This window comes from Augochlora pura, chromosome 4 (genome assembly GCF_028453695.1).
Source record: "Augochlora pura isolate Apur16 chromosome 4, APUR_v2.2.1, whole genome shotgun sequence".
In the NCBI taxonomy this organism is placed as follows: domain Eukaryota; kingdom Metazoa; phylum Arthropoda; class Insecta; order Hymenoptera; family Halictidae; genus Augochlora; species Augochlora pura.
In genome coordinates, this window is record NC_135775.1 from 536505 (window position 1) to 558181 (window position 21677).

The 21677-nt window shown below is 52.6% G+C and overlaps 1 protein-coding gene across 2 annotated transcripts in view; it reads left to right on the plus strand.

The window, feature by feature from the left end:
• Nucleotides 1-21677, plus strand: part of Calx (sodium/calcium exchanger 3) — a 109464-nt gene that overhangs the window by 48767 nt on the left and 39020 nt on the right. Inside the window, exons 4-5 of one of the 2 annotated variants that reach the window (XM_078178761.1) lie at nucleotides 7792-8007; nucleotides 16752-16919. In XM_078178761.1, coding sequence (XP_078034887.1) covers nucleotides 7792-8007; nucleotides 16752-16919 — 384 coding nt within the window. The remainder of the gene's footprint in view (nucleotides 1-7791; nucleotides 8008-16751; nucleotides 16920-21677) is intronic. The other variant, XM_078178762.1, reaches the window with a different exon arrangement.

Here is a 21677-nt window from a genome sequence, read left to right on the forward strand (position 1 = left end):
GGGAGAAAAGTGGTCGCGAACCCGCTTGCGGTGAAAACGAGCCTGCTCGATGAAACCTTGGGACCGAAAACGGTGTTTTTCTCGGCGGCACAGTGTCCCTTGGAGCCTCTCGAGCCCCGCGTTCGATCAGCGAACGAACCCGGGGGGAAAGGGGGATCATGGTCGCTGCTGGCCGAGAGATGGGACGAGGCGGAGGCGAGGCAGAGGCGACGCTCGGATACAAGAGGGTAACAAATAGAAGCGTTTCTGGGTCGCGTTGAGGGTTGATGTTAGGCTGTTAGCATTTCTAACGCGATTATACGCGTCACCACTGCTTTGTGCATGTAACGACGATTGTATAGCGTGCGCGCGAATGCTCTCCCCGGCCTGCTCGCCCAACCTCGGAACCGCGAATCACAGTCGAACGATCCGTTGCGGCGAACCTTGCCACACCAGATGTTCCATTTGGATACGGAAAATCGTAAAAGCGGACGACTGTGCTCTTCGGTTCTCTGCGAACGCCCCGCAAACTCGAGAATCCTTCCAGTTTCCGTAAAACGTGAACGCGAAGTAATATATATTTTTTAATCGTTCTTCAATCTTTTTGCTCGCGAACCTCCACCGATTCGCTTTCGCGTGCTTTCTACTAATTTTTTGGAATCGCATCTAGCAAAGATTAATTTTTAGTGAAATTGCTGACAGTTTGACGGTGACATTCGAATGTTGCTGGCCCGACGATTTTAGGGCAGCGAAATCAGGCGAAATCGGGCGAAATCTCTCGTTCGTTTATTCCCCCGTGAACTTAATACGCCGGTTGTTCGGTAATGACCAGCCTTCGGAATGGTTAATGCAATTAACAGAATAAGTTTTCCCTGCGCCGTCACTCCGAACACCATTACTCACCAGGCGAAAGCTTCCGAGAGCCGAGGGTCCAAATTGGTACCCTGCGCACGCTGAGTCATTAAGTATTAGGGTTAGGGTCAAAGTTATCCTCCCTGTGGCACGTTATTAGATTATACTAGGTGTCCGTAACACGCGGGACCCACTTCGGGGCTCGCTTTAGAACTTGATATTAATCAAACATTTTCAGGTGGAGATGCTCGGAGACTTCGGGGACCTATGCTCCTCGTTATAGCCGAGCGTAGCCGCGATCCGATCGGGCCGCGCCAATTCCGATATCAATCTGTGCATCTCTCGATCGATCGCGTTAAAGAAAAGACGCGAACAATATTCGAAACAGTTGGGGAAAATGTGGGCGAAAGGCGTGGATAACGTTGTGAGAGGGAAAAGCACGCAACGGCAACATTATTTAGGCGTCAAAGGGGATTTTATTGGGAAATAATGGTCTGTCAACGACCGAACAAAGGCGGGCTGATTATCGATAGTCTGCGGCGAGCTTAATACATACGAAGATTCATGGATCCGGCGGCACAAAGGGCCGCGGAGCGCGCGCAGTGTCGAGATGCGAAACGAATGATAGCATCTCGGCCGTGTATCGGCCCGCGATCATTTTCCCGACTCGCAATTTCATTTCACCGTGGATGCACACCTGCCAGCGGCCCGCTTTTCCCGCTTCCCCCGCTTTCCCCGCTTTCCCCGTTTCCGTTTCCCCAGTTTTCCGCGGCCGCGCGCTCGCGTATCGATCGCTCGCGATAAAACCGGAGGCAGGAATCGGTCGCGTCGCGGCCTCTTCAGAAGTCCTGTCGATCGCCGATTGGAAAAAGGACGCCGGCCGGATTTCACGGAACTATAATTATCGGTAATTACAATCGGCCGCCGCGTAGGGATCGCGTCCGTTTCGCGGGCGGAAACCGCAGCGCGTCGGTGATTCGCTCTAAATGGCACTGGCGTGGTCCGGGGTGAGAGGGAGGGAGGGTGGGAGGGAGGGACAGCCTGGGCCAAGGGAAAATGAAAAACGCGCGCCGATTCATTGGAACCGATTGCGTGCCTCTGCGCTAATTACCGCCGCGATTTTCGTGGGTTTACGAGCTCCCTAATGAACGACTCGAAATGGTCGTTTCGGTGCCGGTTGATACGACGCGAAGGTAATTAGCAGACTATGGATTTGATGCGTTTATCAGGGAGCTTGGCAGCCGTGACTCGAATCGATAAGTGAAATCGTTTCGAGAAGAACGAAAATAGAATTTATGAAAGAAATTGCTATACGTATCCGGTAATAGAGGCGGTCCGATCGCAAGAAGCTCGCAGAATTCGCAGGACGCGTGTCTGCAGTCGTCTCGTCGACGTCGACGTCGACGTCGGAGCGGAAGCGGACTACTCTTTTCGATTGATTCGATTTTGATTCGCATTATTGCGCGTCCGACGGAAATGCCACGGGCCACGGGCCACGAGTTTCCGGTCGGCGATCGATGGAGCGATAGAGGCTGTCGGCTGTCGATTGTCGGGAAGGCCAGGAATGGGTGGCCGTGAAAAGAGCACCGATAGCGGCGGTGGCGGTGGCGGTGGCGTCGGCGGGCCTCTGCACAAAGCCGATGAAATGCCAAGCGTCGCGCTCGCGGTAGCGCTTCTCTCTTCTCTTCTCTTCTCTTCTCTTCTCTTCCCTTCCCTTCCCTTCCCTTCCCTTCTCTTCTCTTCTCGTCTGCTCTGCTCCGATCCCGGCTCCGACGCACGTGTCGCCTAACGCGCATCCGACAATCTGTCGGAAGCCCTTAATAAACCATCCTCTTTCGAGCAGCACCGATGCCACCGATGGCACCGATACTCGATAACGAACACGCTCGGTAAGACTCTAGGCTCCCATCGCCGCGCCGCGGCTCGTTACAAGTGTCAAAGCGTTAATTAAACGTTCCACGAGCAGGCGCCGCGGGCGCACCGACGCTCGGCCGAGCCCTTCGAGAATCTCGGTTACATCGAATTCGCTCCTCGAAGTCAGCCGACGTTTCCGTCATTGACAAACAACGCGCGACAAGTCCCATTTCGCTCCTCTGTCGCAGGCGAACCAAATTCAACAATGTTAAGTTAATACCGCACTCGAAGGCTAATTCGGTTCCTCGATAACTTTCGCTTGGACGCGCGCAGGCAATTTAGTGATCGGCGCGGTCATTTCGACAGAAACGCGAAAAACAGTCGGGGACGCGGCACGAAAGGCGGCGATTGAATCGGACCGGGATCCCGATATATCGGATTTTCCGGGGAAAGAGGTTTTTTTCTGCGGACGATACGTGCTTGCCACGGGATAAAAAGCTTTCCGCGGGCTAGACGGCTCGGTAACGCGAGCCGACCGGAGCAGAGCAGAGCAGAGTCGACTCGAGTCGAGTCGAAAGTCCGCGCAAACAGAGCGATATCCGGGCTGCGAGGCGATGCATCTTTCACGGGTTGCTCGAGAGACCCTGAGAGACGCGGAAACGTGCCTCGAGGATGCGTTCCGAGGAGAAGGAGGAGGAGGAGGAGGCCTTGGCACCTCGGAGCAATCGGAGCAGTTTCGAGCCCCGAGTCTCGAGTTTTCTGCATCTTGCGCCTGAAAAATTGAGCGAGCCATCATTTTCACGGGCTCTTCCGTCGCCGTTTCTCCCACGAGCTTCTTAAAAAATGAACGACCAATGAGAACTTATCTAGGAATATTTTTTCGAGACGGCCAACAATTTTCCATAAGATAGGGCGCTCGATTTTGCCAAGCCTAAAGAAATAGCGAAATAGAGGAAATTCGTGGAAGGATTCGGAGAATTAGTAATGCCGGGATCGTCTGGAAAATGGTAGAATGCCATCTCGGATGGCAACATTTCATATAAACTATTCCAAGTATTTGTAATCTCAATAAATCAGTATGTCATCTTAATTCGCTCGATATTAACTTGATAAGCGAGGAACGCGTCAAAGTTACGCGATGCAGCTCTTTGATCTTGCGCGATATTAACCTGCAAAGGTTATTGGAAGAACCCGAGCAAATTAACGCGACATTCTACTTGTTTTCGAGACTGTTGCTCACCTCCGTCCGCAGCAGAATCGCGTCTCTGAGCGTGAACCGAAGTTGCTCTGGTTCCGCGAGAGAACCAAGAGAAACGAGAGATCGTTGTTCGTTCGCAGTAAATATGTTCTTCATTATCCAGCAGCGACGCCGCGTCGCGTCGCTTCGCGTCGAAATGGTGGAGTGCCGAGTGCCGAGTGCCGAGTGCCGAGTGCCGAGTGCCGAGTAGGAAGAAACCGACGAAAATGAATGGCCTCAGAGAAGAGGCGGGCAACGTTGCCGGAGCTGGAACAGTCGAGTTCCATAGTATTTCATGGAATTAGTGTATAAAGATGTTTGAACGAAGGCTGAACAAATTGGACCGGTCTAATGAAGATGGAATTAATGTTCCCGGACTGGATCGAAAGACCGCGTAAAATGCTGCTTAATCGGCTGCGAACCGAACGATCGTGGTTCCAGAAAAATCGAACTATCCCGCGCGCCTCGAGCATTGTAGGCAGCCTGCGAGCCCGGCGCATTTATCGCAATAGCGTAGAGTTTCGAAGCTTTGCATTCTAGTCCAACAGTCTACAATGGCTTTATCGTAGCTATTTTTGTACACGGTATCGTCGATGTGCTCTAAAAGCGAGAATGGCAGAGCCTTCTGACGAGCCAAGCGCTTCGAGCAAAATTCTTCTAAATACGTTTTAATTAGATCGTCCAGTTAAAAACAGTTGCGCGTGCTCTGCGATTTGTATGCTCGTTTTATATTCTCTAACGCGTTCTTATCGATGATCCGAATTTCTGGGAGCGGCCGAAAAAACTTTTTGAAATGATCGAAGGGAAGACTCGCCACTCGACTCTTGTTTCTCACAACTAATCGCAGCGATCCGCAGTCCAATTATAGAGTATAGCGCGAAACCTTTCGGAAACATTAATCTGGCCGGGATTTATCGTGAAATAATCGACGCGAACGATTTGGCGCGCGGCGCCAGAGAAATTGTTTCGGCGCGGGGCAGCTAGGTCGAACGCGATAATTCTCGGTGGTCGGAGGAAGAGGATGTTTCTCTCCTCGTATAAGCGGTTTATGGGAAAATCGATAGGAAGTATGCGAGCCTGCTTCCCCGGGGATAATTCGCGCGGTGTTACGTTTCTGCTGATACAACTGCTCGAGCCGTGACTCACTCGAACGGAGCCCGAGCCTCTGACCTATCCTTGCTCCCTCTCCTCTCCTATCCTATCCTATCCTATCCTATCCTATCCTCTCCTATCCTCTCGCGGCCGGCATTCGTGTTCGCATCGATCATCGGATCCCACGATTTCGACGGAACCCTTCGCTGCTCTTTCCTCGTTGTCTCGTCCCGTCCCGTCCCGTCCCGTCTCGTCCCGTCTCGTCCCGTCTCGTCCCGTCGGCTAACGCGACACGGTAGTTAACCACACGCGCCGTTATTCCGCCGACGTTCGAGAGCCGACCGATCGATTTCCCGTCACTCGCGCCGTTCTTTCCGCCACAGAAATTCAATTCTCCGCTGGTTTTGCCACGACTGACCTTTGTTGACCGGTAGCCGGGTCCCGAGGAACCCTGCGCCTCGGTCTCGAATAGAGCGCCGCCGTCGACGTTATTCGATGCCGCTGTTATTAGTCTTGACACTGCCGAAGAGCGACGCGGTTGACAAATGGATGTTTATGCTTACGCAGTCGACCGATCCGCAGGCGCCTTCCTGTCCCGCGTAGAAATAAAAATCGAAAGCTCGAGGAGACGGGGGCACGAAACGTTCGACGCGTTCGGGATTCGATCGGAGATGGCGAGTTTCGTATTTTTAATGAGCCGACCAGCTCCGCGCGATTTAAAAGCATCCGACCTTGGATTAAACGGGAGGATGGCTCTTGATTCTTCTCGAAGGGACGTTTATATTTACTTTGCCAAGGACACGACCTCCGATGCGCCGACGACGATATTAGAGAACGCATGAAATATTCCAGCTCGTTCAGCGAAACCCAGATCGCGCCGCGTCGCGACGCCGAGTTGCTCGATTTAAGCTGCCGCGATAGGCTATTTTAATTCGGCTCGATCCATCCTGCATACACCCCTCAAAGCGTCCTCCTGCGCTGGCACGAGCTTTTTTTTTAGGAAGGGCGGCAACAATTCGGTCGAGCATAATTCGAGCGTCGAGGATAATTTGGTTGTCGGATGGAACGAACAGCGACGTCTTCGCCGATCTGGCCGCGACGACGAATCGCGGCCATCGATATTACGTAAAATAATTGACTCGGCGGTGCTCTTCTGGCAGGAGCTCTCTCTCCCCTTTCGTTCGGCGCGGCGCGGCGGGAGAGCGTGCTCGCAGCTCGTAGATCACGCCACGGAGAAAATGAGCTCGGCTGGAAGGGGCTTGGTATCGAATTAAAAGACAAACGACGCGGGAGCGGAAAGGAAACCGAGACCACGATTTTTTTTCTCCGTTCGAACGACGACGCCTCGGAATATTTCTACCGGGCGGTGCCCGTATAAAAGAGAGCCGTGTTCGTATTGCTCGACACGCGATACGGAAAACTGTTCTCGCGCTGTTTCGCTGTCGGACGGATAAACGCGGCACCCGAAACGCACCAACTTCTCGCGTTCCGACTAAACGCGCCCGATAAATCGATACGGTCCGACAAATTCGCTCGTCGATGCCTCCGATGGAAAACAAAGGAAAAGGATAAGGATAAGGAAAAGGAAAAGGAAAAGGAAAAATCGATTCGAGCAACCTCGACCTCGATCTAAAGAACCTCGGTTCATAATTTCGAGATTCACGGAACCAGATTTTATGTTATTCCCAAGCAAACAACCACGGTCGCACGCAATCGTTTTTCGGCGTGCTCGACGGCTTAGTGGTATTTTATTTTAATTGTAATTCGTTCGACCAACGAACAGGAGAAAAGTATAAAAACAGAATGGCAGTTTTCAAAAAGATTTGTTGGGACATTGTCTAGCAAATTAGTCCCTTTGACGCGTCGAGCGTCGCGTTTCGGTTTAATTAAATTGCTTCGACTTTGTGGGAATTTCGGAGGCCGATCGCGGGCGTTGACTGCGTCGAAAAATGGTTACGCTTCAAGTTTTGTAATTTTGCTGAAAACGAGGGAAACGCGAGCGATACCGAGGGAAATAATCGCGGAGAAAGAGCGCGTGGCGGCGCGTCGCGTCGCGGCGGTGAAAAACGGCGGGAGCAGAGGGAAGCGTAAATTAATTAGGAAACGAATGGGGAGCGAATGAAATAGAAATACCGGAAAAGTTGAAGCGGGTAAACGCCGTTAGGTAATTGAACGCGGCATTGGCTAGTAAATCCCGGCAAGTAGCAGTTGTAACGATGTAGCGGGGAAAAAAGACCCCGGTAAGCACCGGCGCACACTCTCCGGTTTCATCGGCAAAATTGCTCCCCGGCTAGCCTGCCTACTACCACCCACCACTCTCCCGTGCGCGTCCAAGCGTGTTTACCTACTGCATGCGCACACGTGCAAAGCCACTTCTGCGAAGGAAATACCGGCGCAGTGGTAATGGTCGGTGTATGGTCGGACGCGGCGCTCGGAATTAGCATAAACGTTCGCCGGCGTATTACTACACGGGTATAACGCATAACGGGATCGATGCTTTGTCGCATTAGAGGGATCGCGACATCGATCGATCCGCCGCGTCGCGTCACTCTTGCCCCGCGGCCAAACAACCGTTCCCCCCGACCTCGTCGATCGTTCGACGTTGCGCTCCCCGCGCATCCGTCCCAACTTTTTCAAAACAATTTCGATGAATATTCTAAGCAAGAGTGATAATAAGAAAAGCGGCGGTCTGTCGCCTAATCTTGTATATTATTTGAGCTGGTGGACCATACACCGACATGGTAGCATATAAGAGCAACGATCCGTCGATTGGTCAGTAAGGTCTTCCCGTTTGTTGCTAGCCGAGGCAGGGATCGCAGTCGCCGCGGAAATGAAGCAGCCGGAGGAGAGGACCGCCGAAGAGAAGATGGCGCTCCTTGGGAAACCGAAGCTGGGCGAGGTGTCCCGGGCACAGATCAGGATCAAAGAATCGAAGGAGTTCAAGAACACCGTGGACAAGCTGGTCCAGAGGGCGAACGCTTCTATACTGCTCGGTGAGTAGACTCTTTCTTGCTACTTTGATCTGCCCTCGTCTCGTCCCGTCTCATTTCCCCCCATCCCACCCCACCTAGCCTCCCCTCTCGCCTCACCCAGGCTCTTTCGCGCCTCTCGAGCTGGCTGCTTAAGCAGCCACTTTGCAATCCTCTCACGCACTCGCCTCCGAAGAGAGCCCTTCCGTTTGCAACTTTCTACTCCGGCAAATTTCCGGCTCGCGATCACCCCCCCTCGAAATAGAGAAGGAACGTTCGACTTTCGAAACCCATTTAATATTGCAAAAACGTCTGAATATTTAACGTCGCGGGAGAAGGACGCGCGTCGAAAGACCGCTCCTTCGCTTATTCCGAAAGCGGAAGCTTTGGGCGCATCTCTCAGCAACGCTCAAAACGATCAAAACGATCGGCGCGCTGTTCGATTAAGTTTGCTCGATCGCGTCCCACGAAAAGAGCCTTTAGAATTCCAATATCGAGCTACTCGGCGCGCTTTGACTGGAAGCAAGACTCGATCGATTTGAACTGCCTTTTAATATTTTGGCAGGTGCTCGCCGAACGATGCTGCCTCGAGCAAGAAAAATCGTTTCGCGAGATTGCGGCGATGGCGCGAGTTTTTGGGAGCTGGTTTCCCAATTAAAGGAATCGCTAAATCTTTCCGGGACAAGATGGTATCGCGGCCGCAAGAAATACTACCGAGCCGCATGCGGGAGGATCGGTGCGGGCGATAGTTTGTTCGCGGTGGCGTGCCTCGTGCCTCGTGCCGCGGCATCTCGCTTTCTTGCTTCGAAACTGGTCCACGTCGTCTGATCCTCTCGCGAATATCCTTTCTTGCCTTGCCCGTCTTTCTCCGTTAATTCGCGAGGCAATTTCGCCGGTCGAGCGAGAAGAATTATCGCGGCCGCCACGCTATTCGAAGTCGAGCACTTTTATTTCCGCGTCTCCTATTTTTCTTCGCGCTTATTTCGTCGATTCCGAATCGAACAGGGATTGCGGAATTGTTAACCCTTCTTCGTACTATTTTGAGAGAAGCTTGGGATATTTCGCAGAAGAATTTCTCGCAATGACTCGTCCTCGGGCTTTCGCAGGCGCGGCCGAGATTTCGTCGAACGACCAATTTGCCGGCAACAATATCTCGCTTCATCCGAAATTGAAGGTGTGCTCGCTGCGAATTCCGCCGCCTAAACAGCTGCTCCCTATGCGCCCCGAGCCGAGCATCTCCGATGCACCCGCTGCAATAGTTATCGACAAAACTTGTCTGTTTACGCGACGTTGACGGCGGCGATGGCGGCGGCAATGGCGGCGGCAATGGCGGCGGCGGCGGCGGAGCACGAGGAGATGCCTGAAATTTCCGACTTTCGCGGCTCGACAGCCACTGCTCCATAGCTTTTCACTTTCCGAGAGAACGGGGACGGGCATGATCCGGCCAGATTCCTGGGCAGAACCGTTGATCGAGCGTGGAATCCTTCGCGCCGCTATCTTCCGAGCAGATTCCCCGGAAGGAACACTCCCACGCGTCCAACAATCCCCGGGATTTACATTCGAGGCGGCTCTGCCTCGCGAATTCTCTCTCTCTCCCTCTCCCTCTTTCCTTCTCTCGCTATCTGAATCCGATATCGCTCACCGACGCCACGGTGAATCGCAATCGTTAGCTGCCGCAGTTCGCCAAGCCGTTCGACGCCGCGTGTCTCCGCGCGACAGCGCGCGTTCATCTCGAGAGAAATCATCTGTTCCATCTGAGAACGCTGCGTAGCCGAGTTTGTCGTTGGCGCAACTGGATTTTCCAGAAAGCAGGATCGGCGCGTAATGTCGCGTCGCGTCGCGTCGCGTCGGAGGCGATGAGAGACGATGAGCGCGAGGCTAATGGAAGGAGGAGGAAATATCGGTGTCGATGGGACGCGGGTTGATTTAAAGCGGAGGGTAAGTTGGCCGGGGCAGGCTTTAATTCCCGTCCACGCGTCGCGATCTCGCAGACCTTGTGCTCGTGCTCGCGTTCGGGCCGGCACGAGCGCGATCGCGAGCACCGCGCGCCCGTTCTTCAATTACGGGCGGCTAATCGAATTTGTTTAGCGCTGTAACGAGCTCGTCCGGAATTCTTTCATCGGCGAGGCGAGTTCCGGCAACCGAGCGAGCGGTCCGCTCCGCTTCGTCCGCGCCTCTCGAGGCCTTCGATATGCGCGCGCGTATTCCCGGACGCGAAATCGCTTCTTCCGCAACCGGCGAGCCAGCCGAGGTTTTAGCCAAGGATCAAATTTAAATTTGGATTTGAATTTGAATTTATATTCAAATGAGGCTCGGTCTCGCGCTTAAACGACGCGGCGCGCCGTCGTCCCGCTTTTATCTCGCAGTCGGTTCCCGTTTTACGACCGAGTTACATTCATGTTTACGAGTGCCTCGCCAGTATGGCAACTCGTTTGTCGAGCGCTCGAAATTTTTCCACGGCGTTTAAGGTCCCCGGCTTCTGCGGAGAGTTTCACAATTGTTCCGAAACGCAGGCGACGGTTCTCCGCGAATAAATTAGATAATTTTCATTGCTTTCATCAATAATTTGATAGAATTGATGGAATAAAATTCCAGTTTGCAATAATAAGTTAAAGGAATTGTAACAATCTCTCATCGATCTATTTAATTTTCTGCGAGGGTCCTAATAGCATTGGAGAAGAATGTGTCCAGGCTTTCGGCTCTATTTGAAATTCCGCAGGACCGTGGAGATAATATACCTGCAACTTATTCGGATGCATCGAAACGCATAGGAAATTCAAAGAACGCGCGGCATCCGGAATGGAATCTGTTTTGGTTGATGCACGTGTCTTATACCGCGTTGTTCCATTTCGCGGCCAGACGCGTCGCGTCGCGTCGGGTCGCGTCGCGACGTCCGCGCGGCAGATTCATGGGAATGCATGCGGCTGGCATGTAACAGCGGCCCGAAAAGTTACACGCGATTATGGAAATACATGCCGCGCGGCATCCAGCGAATTTGTTGCGAATACATTATAGTATTTGAAGCGTAAAAGCATCGGCCACTCTCGCGCCAGCGTCCGTATTAATATTTCCGTGTGCCGCTCCGCTGCCGCTGCGCGAATTAACTCCGGTATTTTACAACGTTACACGCCGCACGTCGGCAACGCAAACTCGTTTAGAGAACCGTAACGAGTGACTATTACATCGGAACTTGAAACTCGGAACTCGGTCAACGTGTCAAGCCCGGCCGCGATTCCGGTCACGAAATTCGACCCAGCAACCTCGAACAATTTGCGCAAACTCGATCCCGAAAATCGCTTGAAAAGAATCCTCCGCCAATTACTCCGGCTATTCGCTTCTCCGTTCTTTCTAATCTTCATTCGCTCGAATCAAATACTTCCGTTCTTATAATAAATTAAACAACTTCCACCCCGCCGCGCCTACGCGCCTCTTGGAACATCCCGCTGCTAAAGCAACAGCGCGGCCCAAAGGTCAGCTTTCAAAGAGTTCGCGTTGCCCTTTCGCTTCGAACGTGCTGCGAGTTTAAATCTCTGTTAAGAATCTGTTTGTTGTTTAAAAAAATTTGTTGCAATTCAGTCCGACGTCCGAGCGCTACGAACGACCGAGCAAATTTAACGAAGCAGCTTCTCCGACGAATAAAACAAAAGGAAATTGTCTGGAAAATTCTGAATATAAGAAGACAGAATTCGATAAATCGATCGCCGATCGACGCGACGATAGAAAACTTTCCATCGGCTGTGTTTCGCCTCCTTCTAGCCCCGAGGGAACCAAGCAAGCCGCCTATCTCGGCGCGTCGAGCTGAAAATTCGCGCGCGCGGAAGATCGGAGCGGATTTATCGGAGCGACGCGAGAGCAAAGAAGCGTGTCGCGCGTATCGCGAGGTGCAAAGCGGGGTTGCAGGAAGAGGACGGAGGCGATTTCGGATCACAATAGGCGGAGCGAGACGCGAGACGCCGGGACGAGCCGGCGAACAAAAGGCGCGCGCGGCGGCGATGGAGCGGCTCGGCGCCGAAACGGCCGTCCGCGCCGATTTTCACGAATTTTCTCGGAGCCTCCTCCTCGAACTTTCGATCCCGTTCCGAATACTCTCCTCTCCCGGGAACTCCCGTTCTCCTGCCACCCTCTGTCGTTTCCACGCTGCTCGGAAAAACGAGGAGGACTATCCTCGATTAGATTTTCTCGTCGAACAGTCAACGACGAATCGTTTATAATTTGTTATAAAGCTTCAGCTTTCCAACGCATCGAACAAAAGTGATCTGCGATGTTTTGGAACCGATTTATTAAGGTTCGCAGACTCGTGAAATAAGAAACTGGAATTTTAAGAGCAGAAAGTTTATATAGTTTCAAGGAAAGTGTCGCTCGAGATATTTTTGTATTTTATCGACGGGTCGTTTAGGAAATTTTTCCGAGGAGCCCGTCGCGCGCCGAGCTGGCGCAGGAGTTGGCGAGTTATGGTCGCGGCCGCGAAACACCGGAGAGAATTCGCTCGGTCGGGTTTCCCAGCGGTCGGGTGTGCCCAGATGCGACTCGAAGATCTCGTTTGGTTTGCTCGAGCATAAATTCGGCCGTGAATGGGGCCTGATTAAAGCGAGACACTCGTGGAAAACCACCGACCTAGTCGCGTTCCGCCGGAGAACCGAGCAAACGGAAACGCGGCCGCTGAAAAACAATTAGAAATGGAAAAAGTCGAGGTTTGTACGGATCCGTCCGCTTCCCCCGTTTCCTTCGGCGTTTCCTCTTCCGCGAATTGTCCCGGCTTGCGGAGGATAATCCCTATTTGAACGCGTCGCGCGCGGCACCGCCTCTCTCTCTCTCTTTCTCTCCCTCTCTCCGGCTCGAATCTTGCACGAAAGAAGTCGACGGACGTCCGTCCGACCATAGTCGACTCGTTCCACTCGGAGCCTCGCGCAATCAAATCTTCCTATTCGAGTCCCGGCAGAATGTAAACTAATTACACATTAGTGGATTGAAGACAGAGAAGACGGCCTTTGTAAATTACCCCGGAGGGAATCTCGTTCGTTCTCCATAAAGAAAGCAAACCAGCTCCACCCTGCCGCCCCTGCCGCCCCTGCCGCCCCCGCCGCCCCTGCCCGGAGGAAATTTTGTTTTCCGGCCACCGTAGTTTGCCTTTGCTTTCCAATTGTTTCCACGTGTTCAGTTTCCAGCTATCGCCGACTACACTCTCGCGCACGACCGATCCTATTCGCGATCCATCCTCGTTTCCGTATCGTCGCGCAGATGATCGATCGCGTACCAAAAGTCATTCGAATCGAACATTTCTATAATGAAAAGTTAGTTCGCGTACAGGTTACGGGCGTCGATTCTTTTTCCCACCCCCGTTAACCCATCTCGAAATCGTTTCCAAATAAAATCGTTCTTCGCAATTGTATCGCTTCGCGAAATAAAATAACCAGCGACAGAATCGAGTCTGCCCATTATGCAATCGACCTGCGCCAAATTTCGTTTTCATATCTCTGCTACCGCTTCGGTTATGCCGAATCGAACGCGCTTCAATTTCGTTTTATTTTTTAATCACGAACGCAGCGGGACGCGACGTTCGTTTCAACCGCACTCTACAGCCCGAAGCTCTAGCTTTATTTATAAAAAAAAAAAGCACTCCGAGCATTGCCGATAGCTGGAAACGCGACACTTTCTTTTGTTTCTCGCAAATTTTTGTCTGAAATGCTGTAAAACTGTGGAAAAAGCGTGCGTTTTTGAAGAGTCAAGTCACGAGAACGCGTGTTTATATTGTATAAAGCAAGATGAAGAAAAATATGAAAAATGTTTTTAAACCGTGGTCGACGCGCGGAAGGCCGGCCCCACTGTTCGACGGAGGCGAGGAAATTGTTGAAAAGGAGAGATCGTCTCTCGTCGCTCGTTGTCAGTTCGAATCGACTCGGTCGACGTCGGTGCATCGATGTCCCCGAAGGCACGACCTCGGAAACGGAATTATCAACGCTGCTTTATCGCATTATTTTGCCGCGTGCCTGCGACCCGGCCAAACGGCTCCGGCCTCTTCTCTCTCTCTCTCTCTCTCTCTCTCTCTCTCTCGGCGTTCCGTCTCTCGGAAATTAGTTCGACCGAGTTTTAATCTGTTTAACGTCGCAGAAACGACGGGCCCCGTGTTTATCCGCGTTCGGCGAGCTCTCTGTTCCGCTTTTCCTCTCTGCTCGTTCGAAAGCGAACATTCTTTGATCCGACTTTGCCGCGGCTCGAGCGGCTCGAGCGGCTCGAGCGGCAGCCGATGATGTAGCTGCGCGCGGACCGCCGCCTTCGTTTACCCCTCTCGATACTAAAATTTCCATGATATTTGCTAAAAGTCTCGTCGAGGTCGACGACAAACCCTTCGCCGCTTAGAATCGGCCGCCTCGGGGCGAGAACTACGGCCGACGCGTCCGCGCGAGTCGCTTTTATCTCGCTCGAGCGCGCGTCCGGAAGCTCTCGAAATTTTTCATGCGCTCTGAAAATGTTTACAGGCTCTAAACAGCATGGCCGCGGAAGCGGTTATCGGCTCAGCCGCGTCAAAGTTTCTCGGCGCGGTCGCCGCACGGTGGAGCAAGCTATCGAGAAAAATCAAAAAAAGCGAACGCTACGACTCGTAGCTTAGAGAATGATATTCCGTCGGCTGAAGTACAGCAAAGTTGCGAAGCATGACCGAAGAAGAGGCATTAAGCAAGGTTCCCTTGCGGCGGCGGTGCATCGGTCGCTCGACGAAAGCCCGAGCATCGGTGCACTCGAGGAGAGTAGCGGCTCTTGTTCGATCAAAAGAGTCGATTCGGATGGTATTCTCCGGTTTTAGTGGCGCGATCGGTCTCCGAACCTTGTTTACGCGGGTCTTGAATAAATTTCGCGAGCAGACGGGGGCGGTCAGGCGCGCTGTTTCGACGATACCGATCGACTAAATCCAACGACGGCTGACCGAGTTTCCGCGAATCGGATTCCCATTCAATTTTATGAAATCTCGAAACTCTGTTCTCCGCGCTCGCCGGTCTATTATACTTTAAAATTCGATCGGTTTCAAGGGACGTATCACGCGGTCTTGCGATCCTTTCGCAGCGATCGCGCGCGCGGATCGCGCTCCGCAAACAGACAGCGGTTCCGTTTCCGAGCAGTTTCAATTAATTCGAGTTTGCTAAAATTCGGAATATTGCGCGGATAATCCGAACACCGCTTCGACGAAAAGATGTCGGATAACATTCCGAGACATCGAAAAATGGGAAAACGGTGTATCAATTCTGAGCCACGTATGAAGCGTGCTGCACGGAATTGGCGAAAACACAGTGCCGGTATTCGGTATTCGGGACATTCGCGTTTCGGGGTAAACATCGTCCGTCTGGTGATTCGATGGATTCGACAGATTCGACGGAATCGAGCGCTGCGCCAATCCTTTCACGATTTGCCAGCGTCGAAGCTGTCGGTGACTTTCTCGGCAATCTCGATCTCGACGCGTTCGCGTCCGCTTGCCTGCCCTGTCGTGCAATGCCCTGCCCTGCCCTGCCCTATCCGCTGGATCAACCGTGATCCTCGCTGCGTCGCAGAGGACAGGTGGCGGCTTTGTTTCGTTGTTTCGAGATCAGCGAGAACCGAAAGGGAATTCCGCAAACGGTACGTTCCACGCGATAGAAAATAAAACAGTTCGTTAAATGCCAAAGCCGAGACAGAAAATAAAATAGTCGCTCGATCTCTCGATAATTGGTCCGCGTCCGCGACTCCCTCTCTGTCGGAGGTCAGCGACGCGTGCTCCCGTGTGCTCGCACGCGACCGCCTCCAGCGTTTGTTTCGATTCCAGTAAAATTCTATCGAAAGCTTGAGATTTTCGGGACCGTTCGATCGAACGACGCTAGGAAAGCTAGAATGCTTTTCGCGCAGCCCGTTTGCTACAGTCCGCGATATCCGCGCGGAGGAAGAAACGGGGTCGAATGCCGCCGAAAAGTAGCAAAGTTAGCGGAGCATTTGCATTCCCAGGCGGCGTCGAGCTGATTTATTTCTCTCGGCAAGAAACGTCGCAGCAGACGGCAACTCGGAGATGGCTCGCCGACCGCGACGCGTCGACGAGAAAACCCTCCGAGGTTCATAGACGCCGACGCCGACGCGACGCACCCTTCGGAAGCGCTTTTTGTCGACGAGCCACCAAATTCCGCGATCGTTGGCAAGTCGTTGCGGCTTCCTCGATTAGAAAGTTTTGCCACGCTGCTGCGACCACGACCCCCCCGATGCCCCTGTTCGTATTCTGCCGAGCTTGCGCCAGAGCTGGATTCTTCGTTTCCGTTCGGTTCCCGCTTCATTGGATCGGTTTAGAAGCCGACCAAAATCGCGTTCCAGGATTCTTCCGAAAATCTTTAAACGCAAATTGAAATTGTTCGTCTCGTCGAGGCGCTGGTGGAATCGATCCGTCGAGCGAATCGACTTAATTCGTAGCAAGCGTTTATAACGTCTTCTACGCTTTAAAAATAATAAAAGCAGCAGAATAAGATTGAAGATTTCTTACAAAAAATGCACCGCAAACTCTCCGTGCTTCCTTCGATAAAAAATGGGAAGCTCGCTCGGAGAGCGACTCGCGACCACGAAATACCGCGTCCCAATTTCAGCGTACGCTCCAATAATTTTTTGAAAAATCCCCGTCTCCGTTCGCATTATTCATGAGGTGACTGGTGGGGGGGATGTGTTGCGATACCTTGTTCCCAATTTCAATGGACGTCCCGAGTAAGCGTTTGCGAAATCGCTTGAGAAGGACGGTTGCGTAACGGAAATGATTTCGATTGTTCCAGGGACCAGCTCCTGGCGAGAACAATTCACGGAGGCGTTGACCGTGAGCGGAGGCGACGAGGAGGACGGCGAGGGTGCCGGCGAGCCGGCGGCTCCATCCACCATGGACTATCTGATGCACTCCGTCACGATATTCTGGAAGGTGTTGTTCGCGTTCGTTCCACCGACGGGTAAGTCGACGCATCCGCCCACGCGACGACGCCACCCTTTCCGCAAACGAATAGACTCTTTCCGCGGCTCGAGACTCCTAGCAGGACACGCGAGGAGAGGGGCGAGGAGAGAGAGAGAGAGAGAGAGAGAGGGAGAGAGAGAGCGCGAGGTTACATATGCTGGCTGGATCTGGCATGCGTGAGTTATGTTTGTTCACGCTCGCTGGATGGCTGACATTTATTCCCGGGAAAACTCGCGGCCTCTCCGAAATATCTCGCTGCGAGAGTGCGTTCTCTCGCTACCCGGCGCGCGTTACCCGGCCCGGCCTCTAATCGAATTTTTCGGGGCACGATAAAAAGAAGACCGATCCTTTTTCACGACCATTTATCTTTTCCAACTCTCGTCATTCGTTCCGCAGCCTTTTTATTTTCGCCCGATGGAATCCGCGGGTTTCCCCCAGCCGACCCACCATATCGTGGATTTTTCCGTGAACTTTCGCTATCGCGGACTCGCGTTCGATTCCATCGCGGATTTCCCAATTCGATACCCCGATCGATTTCGCGGCCGAGATCAATTGCGGGGTTGATTCTCGCGCGACAAAGTGCAACGAAACGACAAAGAGAAGGCGTCCGATCCCATGGACAAAAGATCGCCCGAGATTGCGACTCTCGACGATTGCCGAGGGAATGGAGGAAAAGTGAACGAGACGGCTCGGCGTAAGGAGCGTTGCGCGTGCGGGGGGGGGGGGGGGGGAACGAGGCAACGGAGGGGCGCGGCCCGAGCCGGGAGCCCCGAATTCCGGGGACAAACGGCTGCGCCAAGAAGGCTGGGAGAAGGCGAGAAGATCCTCGATTTCCACTTCCCAGGGGTGTCCTCCGCGCAATAAAATTCCTCGGGACTCGTCCGGAAGACCTCGCCCCCCGCCCCTCGACCCGACACACACGTCCCGGTAACTCGCTACCTGTCCGCAGTAAAACCCGCGGGAACCTCTTTTCCGTGAGAGGAATGTCTGCTTACGGTACTTACCCCCGGCTGCAGATTCTTACGCGAGACAATGAAAGATCGCGCGCGAAACTCGCCCCCTCGGCCGATCTACGCGGTGTCCGATTCCCGCGGAACGACCCTCGCCTACATCCAAGGAGCCGTCTATCGTCCCGACGAATCTCTCAACCAAAACTTTAATAGCCCGAGCAAACAGATAACAAGGGGGTGAGAGTCGTTTTTCCGGGAACATTTGTAGGGGGTGTAAATAAATATACGTCGGAAGGAAAAGATCGTTTGCGGTATATCAGAGTATACGAATATCAAAATGAAACAAGTTTTACACCACAGTTTTGTATTTCGACCAAAGTATCTTTTAATGCGTCGATTCTTCGTCGCGAGTATAGCGAGGCTCGAATTCTACTCGAGTTTGGACTCTAGACCAATTTCGTATCCCTCGAGACCGTTTCATCGTCGCGTAGCATTCTTCCGGAAGGCGAAGCGTTTGAAAAATGTTTCGGGGTTGCTTCGAGGGTTGATTCGTGCGAGACACCCCGTGCATCCAGCGCTTTACTACCTATGATGTTTCCAGGGGACTGAAATGGCGCACTGATGGACCGATGATAACGGTCCGGGCGAAATTGTACTTAACGCGAGCTCACTTTTCACATTTTGTTCTCGAGCACAGCACCTCCGCTTCCTTTTATGCCCTCCTCTTTTTCTCGCGGCCCGACTTCCATGCAATTTATATAAAATACTTCTCCGAGCTTTTTCCTTTCCAGTAACCCGAGTCGTTGCGCGTGTTATCCACCGACGGGGAGCGGCCATTTCAAATCGAAATTCGCGACGGGGACTAATTTCAACTTTACTTCGCCGGATTCGTTACGAGCGGCAATAACAATTTCCATGTTTAACTGCGCCGTTACTTCCGGAAGAACGATCCAACGATTGATATCAAGTTTGCGGTCGACGACGAGGACTCCAAACTTTGTTACCGATATAACGCGGCCGACTCGGCGGGCCATTGGCAAGGTTGCAGGAGGTAATGCGACAAAATGGACGCCGAGGAGCTCTATGAAAGCCTCGAAATGCTGGGTCGACGCGGACCCAAGGTTTGCGAGGAGGCTGAAACGGCGCCGGTCGATCGGGAAAAATCAGAGCAGCGTGGGTACATTTCCCGTTCCATGCTCCGCGAAAGTCCGCGAGACATCGTCAAAGCGTGCCGATTCAGTCGGCCAGAATTCATTTCCCGAATGTCTCTATATTTTCCGGGCAATGAGGTCTGATTCGCCTCGACGGAAACGCTTGGCTGCGCTCGCTTCTCTAAGGAACGGTAAACAGCCATTTTCTTCCGGCTTTTCGATATCGGAGGCTCGTAAACATCTTACAGTCGAGTCGCTTCTTTTTCTTTCGACACAGTTGAACTCCGGCAGAATTCCCGGGAACGGTTGCAGACAGATGATGCAACAAGGTCCGAGGTCGATTCAGGGGTGATCGCGTTAGGCACGGCAGTCGAGATCCGCGAAGCGTTCGCGCTTCTCTAAACACCTGTGCAGGATATTCGAACGAATCGAGGAAGAAACGATAGGTGGACGTTTTCTTTTAACTCTGTTGGATTTTTTCCAAATTTGTTAGGTCTCTCGTAAAAGATGGAAAAAATCCAAAAGCTCGAACGCGATGCTCGTTTGAATATCATCCCCAAAATTTGTGAACGTTTTCCTCGAGTTCTGCGCAAGATATTCCAACGAACCAAAAAGCAATTAATATCCGGGCGCCTTTTCCATCGGCCGAATTTTTGTTTGAAATTTCAACTCCATCGACGTTGCCGGGAACAAGCAATTTCCGAAAAATCGAGCCGGCTGCCGCGGCAAATGTTCCCCTCGTTCCGGAGCGAAGCCGCGCGCGGCAGGACACTCGATAATCATAAAATCAATCGGAGTATCTCGACCGGGCAACGATAAAGTATGCGCGGCGTTCGTCCCCGTTTAACATGGACAAAACAGGAAAGAAAAAGTAAAATGCCGGCCTGCGAACGGGGCGGAATGAGTAATTAATTGGGGAGCGCGTTCGCGTCGCGCGAGGCAGCGCGAGGCAGGGCGAGGCGGCGCGAGGCGGCGCGCCAACTAAACGAGATTCAACGGGGCGCGACGTTTCCACCGTTCGACGCGTCGATCAATTTTTCATCGCGGCTTCTAATCAATTTTCCACTCGATTCTCTTTTTGCCCGTCGCGGAGCCCGCGGCCAGAGAAATGGTTTTCGCAGGCCCGAGCTTTTTAAATCGCCATCGAGTTGACGACCCGCGTAAAACGGGGAGGAATAACGACGAGATAGACGAGCGAGGGGCGGCGGCGACGGCGGCGACGGCGGCGACGGTTTACATCTTCCGACGCAAAGGGACGGACGAACGAACGAACGAACGAACGGCCGGCTGTAAAATTAACGTCCCGGCCTCGGGATCGCGCGACGGCAATTCCGACGTTAAAGGCCACCCCTAAGGAGAGCAGAAAAATTTCTCTTACACCCGCCCGGCTGCGACAAGCTTGCTGGATGTACCCTCCTCCGACGACACCTTCCGCAGGAATCCCGGCGAACCCTCCCGCCGAGAGATAGCGATCCGATGGGGCTCGTTCTACCGGGTGTAAAAGAATTAATGATCATGGCTCCGAGCGACGACGAACATACTCCGCCGACGCGACGTGGCGCGACGCGAGCCGGCGCGAGCCGCCGCGGTGGATGCGCTGCAGGCAACCTTCTTGCGAAATTCTTTGGTGGAGAATTTGCAGAAAACTTGATACGGAATTTTCTTGTTTCATCGCAGGAGTCTTTAATAGATCTTTAGTAAACGATTCAAATCGCTAGCTCATCTAGATCCATACAATTTTCATTGGCGTAGTCGCTCCAGTAACGCGACTTCTGAAATTGTTTCATGCTCCAACTATGTTTAATATCAATTGAGTATCGTGTCAGTGGGGCAATGGTCCCAATCCGTCTTACAAGTATATATCTTCGAGGGAGATGACTGCACGGAATCGTGTAATTACTTAAATTCTATAGCTTCGGATGACTCGCTATCCGAATCTGACCCTAACGCAGCGGAACAAATGACGTATAACCGTCCATACACCATCGATCGTTCTATAGTCGAGCTCCCCGAGAGATGTTCGTCTTTCCTCAAATGGAATTCGCGACAACTTATTCAAGCAACCGCACAGCCTGCATCGAAACCAATCAATTATGTAGGCGTTCGAACCGTTCCTCCTTTTTCTCGATAAAGACGTCTTGAGAGAGAAAGATACGGCACCGTAAACGCTCCGACGTTAGAAGGTCGGGGATCGTTTCGTTTCGTTGCGGGCACAAAACGTTCTTGCACAGCTTTTACGGTGAGGCGCGATAAGTTGTCCAAGTTGGGAGAGTTTGACCTTTAAAGAAGTTTGCAATGTTGTTAACGTTGCACGAGTACGCGGGAGAATTATTGTTACGGCCCCGGGGGGTAAATTACGCGGCTGCGACCGGGAGGTTATTTATCGGATAAACTTTTCATAAAATTGTTCGCGTCGTCCTGCTTTTATATACATATATATATATATATACATATAGTTCTCGATAGCCGTTCGAAGCGCGAGCAATCGGAGCAGGCCGCGAAATTGGGGCTTGTTGCCACGGTCGTCGAGACAGTGAAATGAAAATTCTATAGAATATCGTAAAAATTGCAGGAGCATCGGAGGACCGTTCACCGTGCTCTCGACCTATAAATCCTTCCTTCGAGTTTCGCGTCGCCGGTCCCGGGGATCAATTA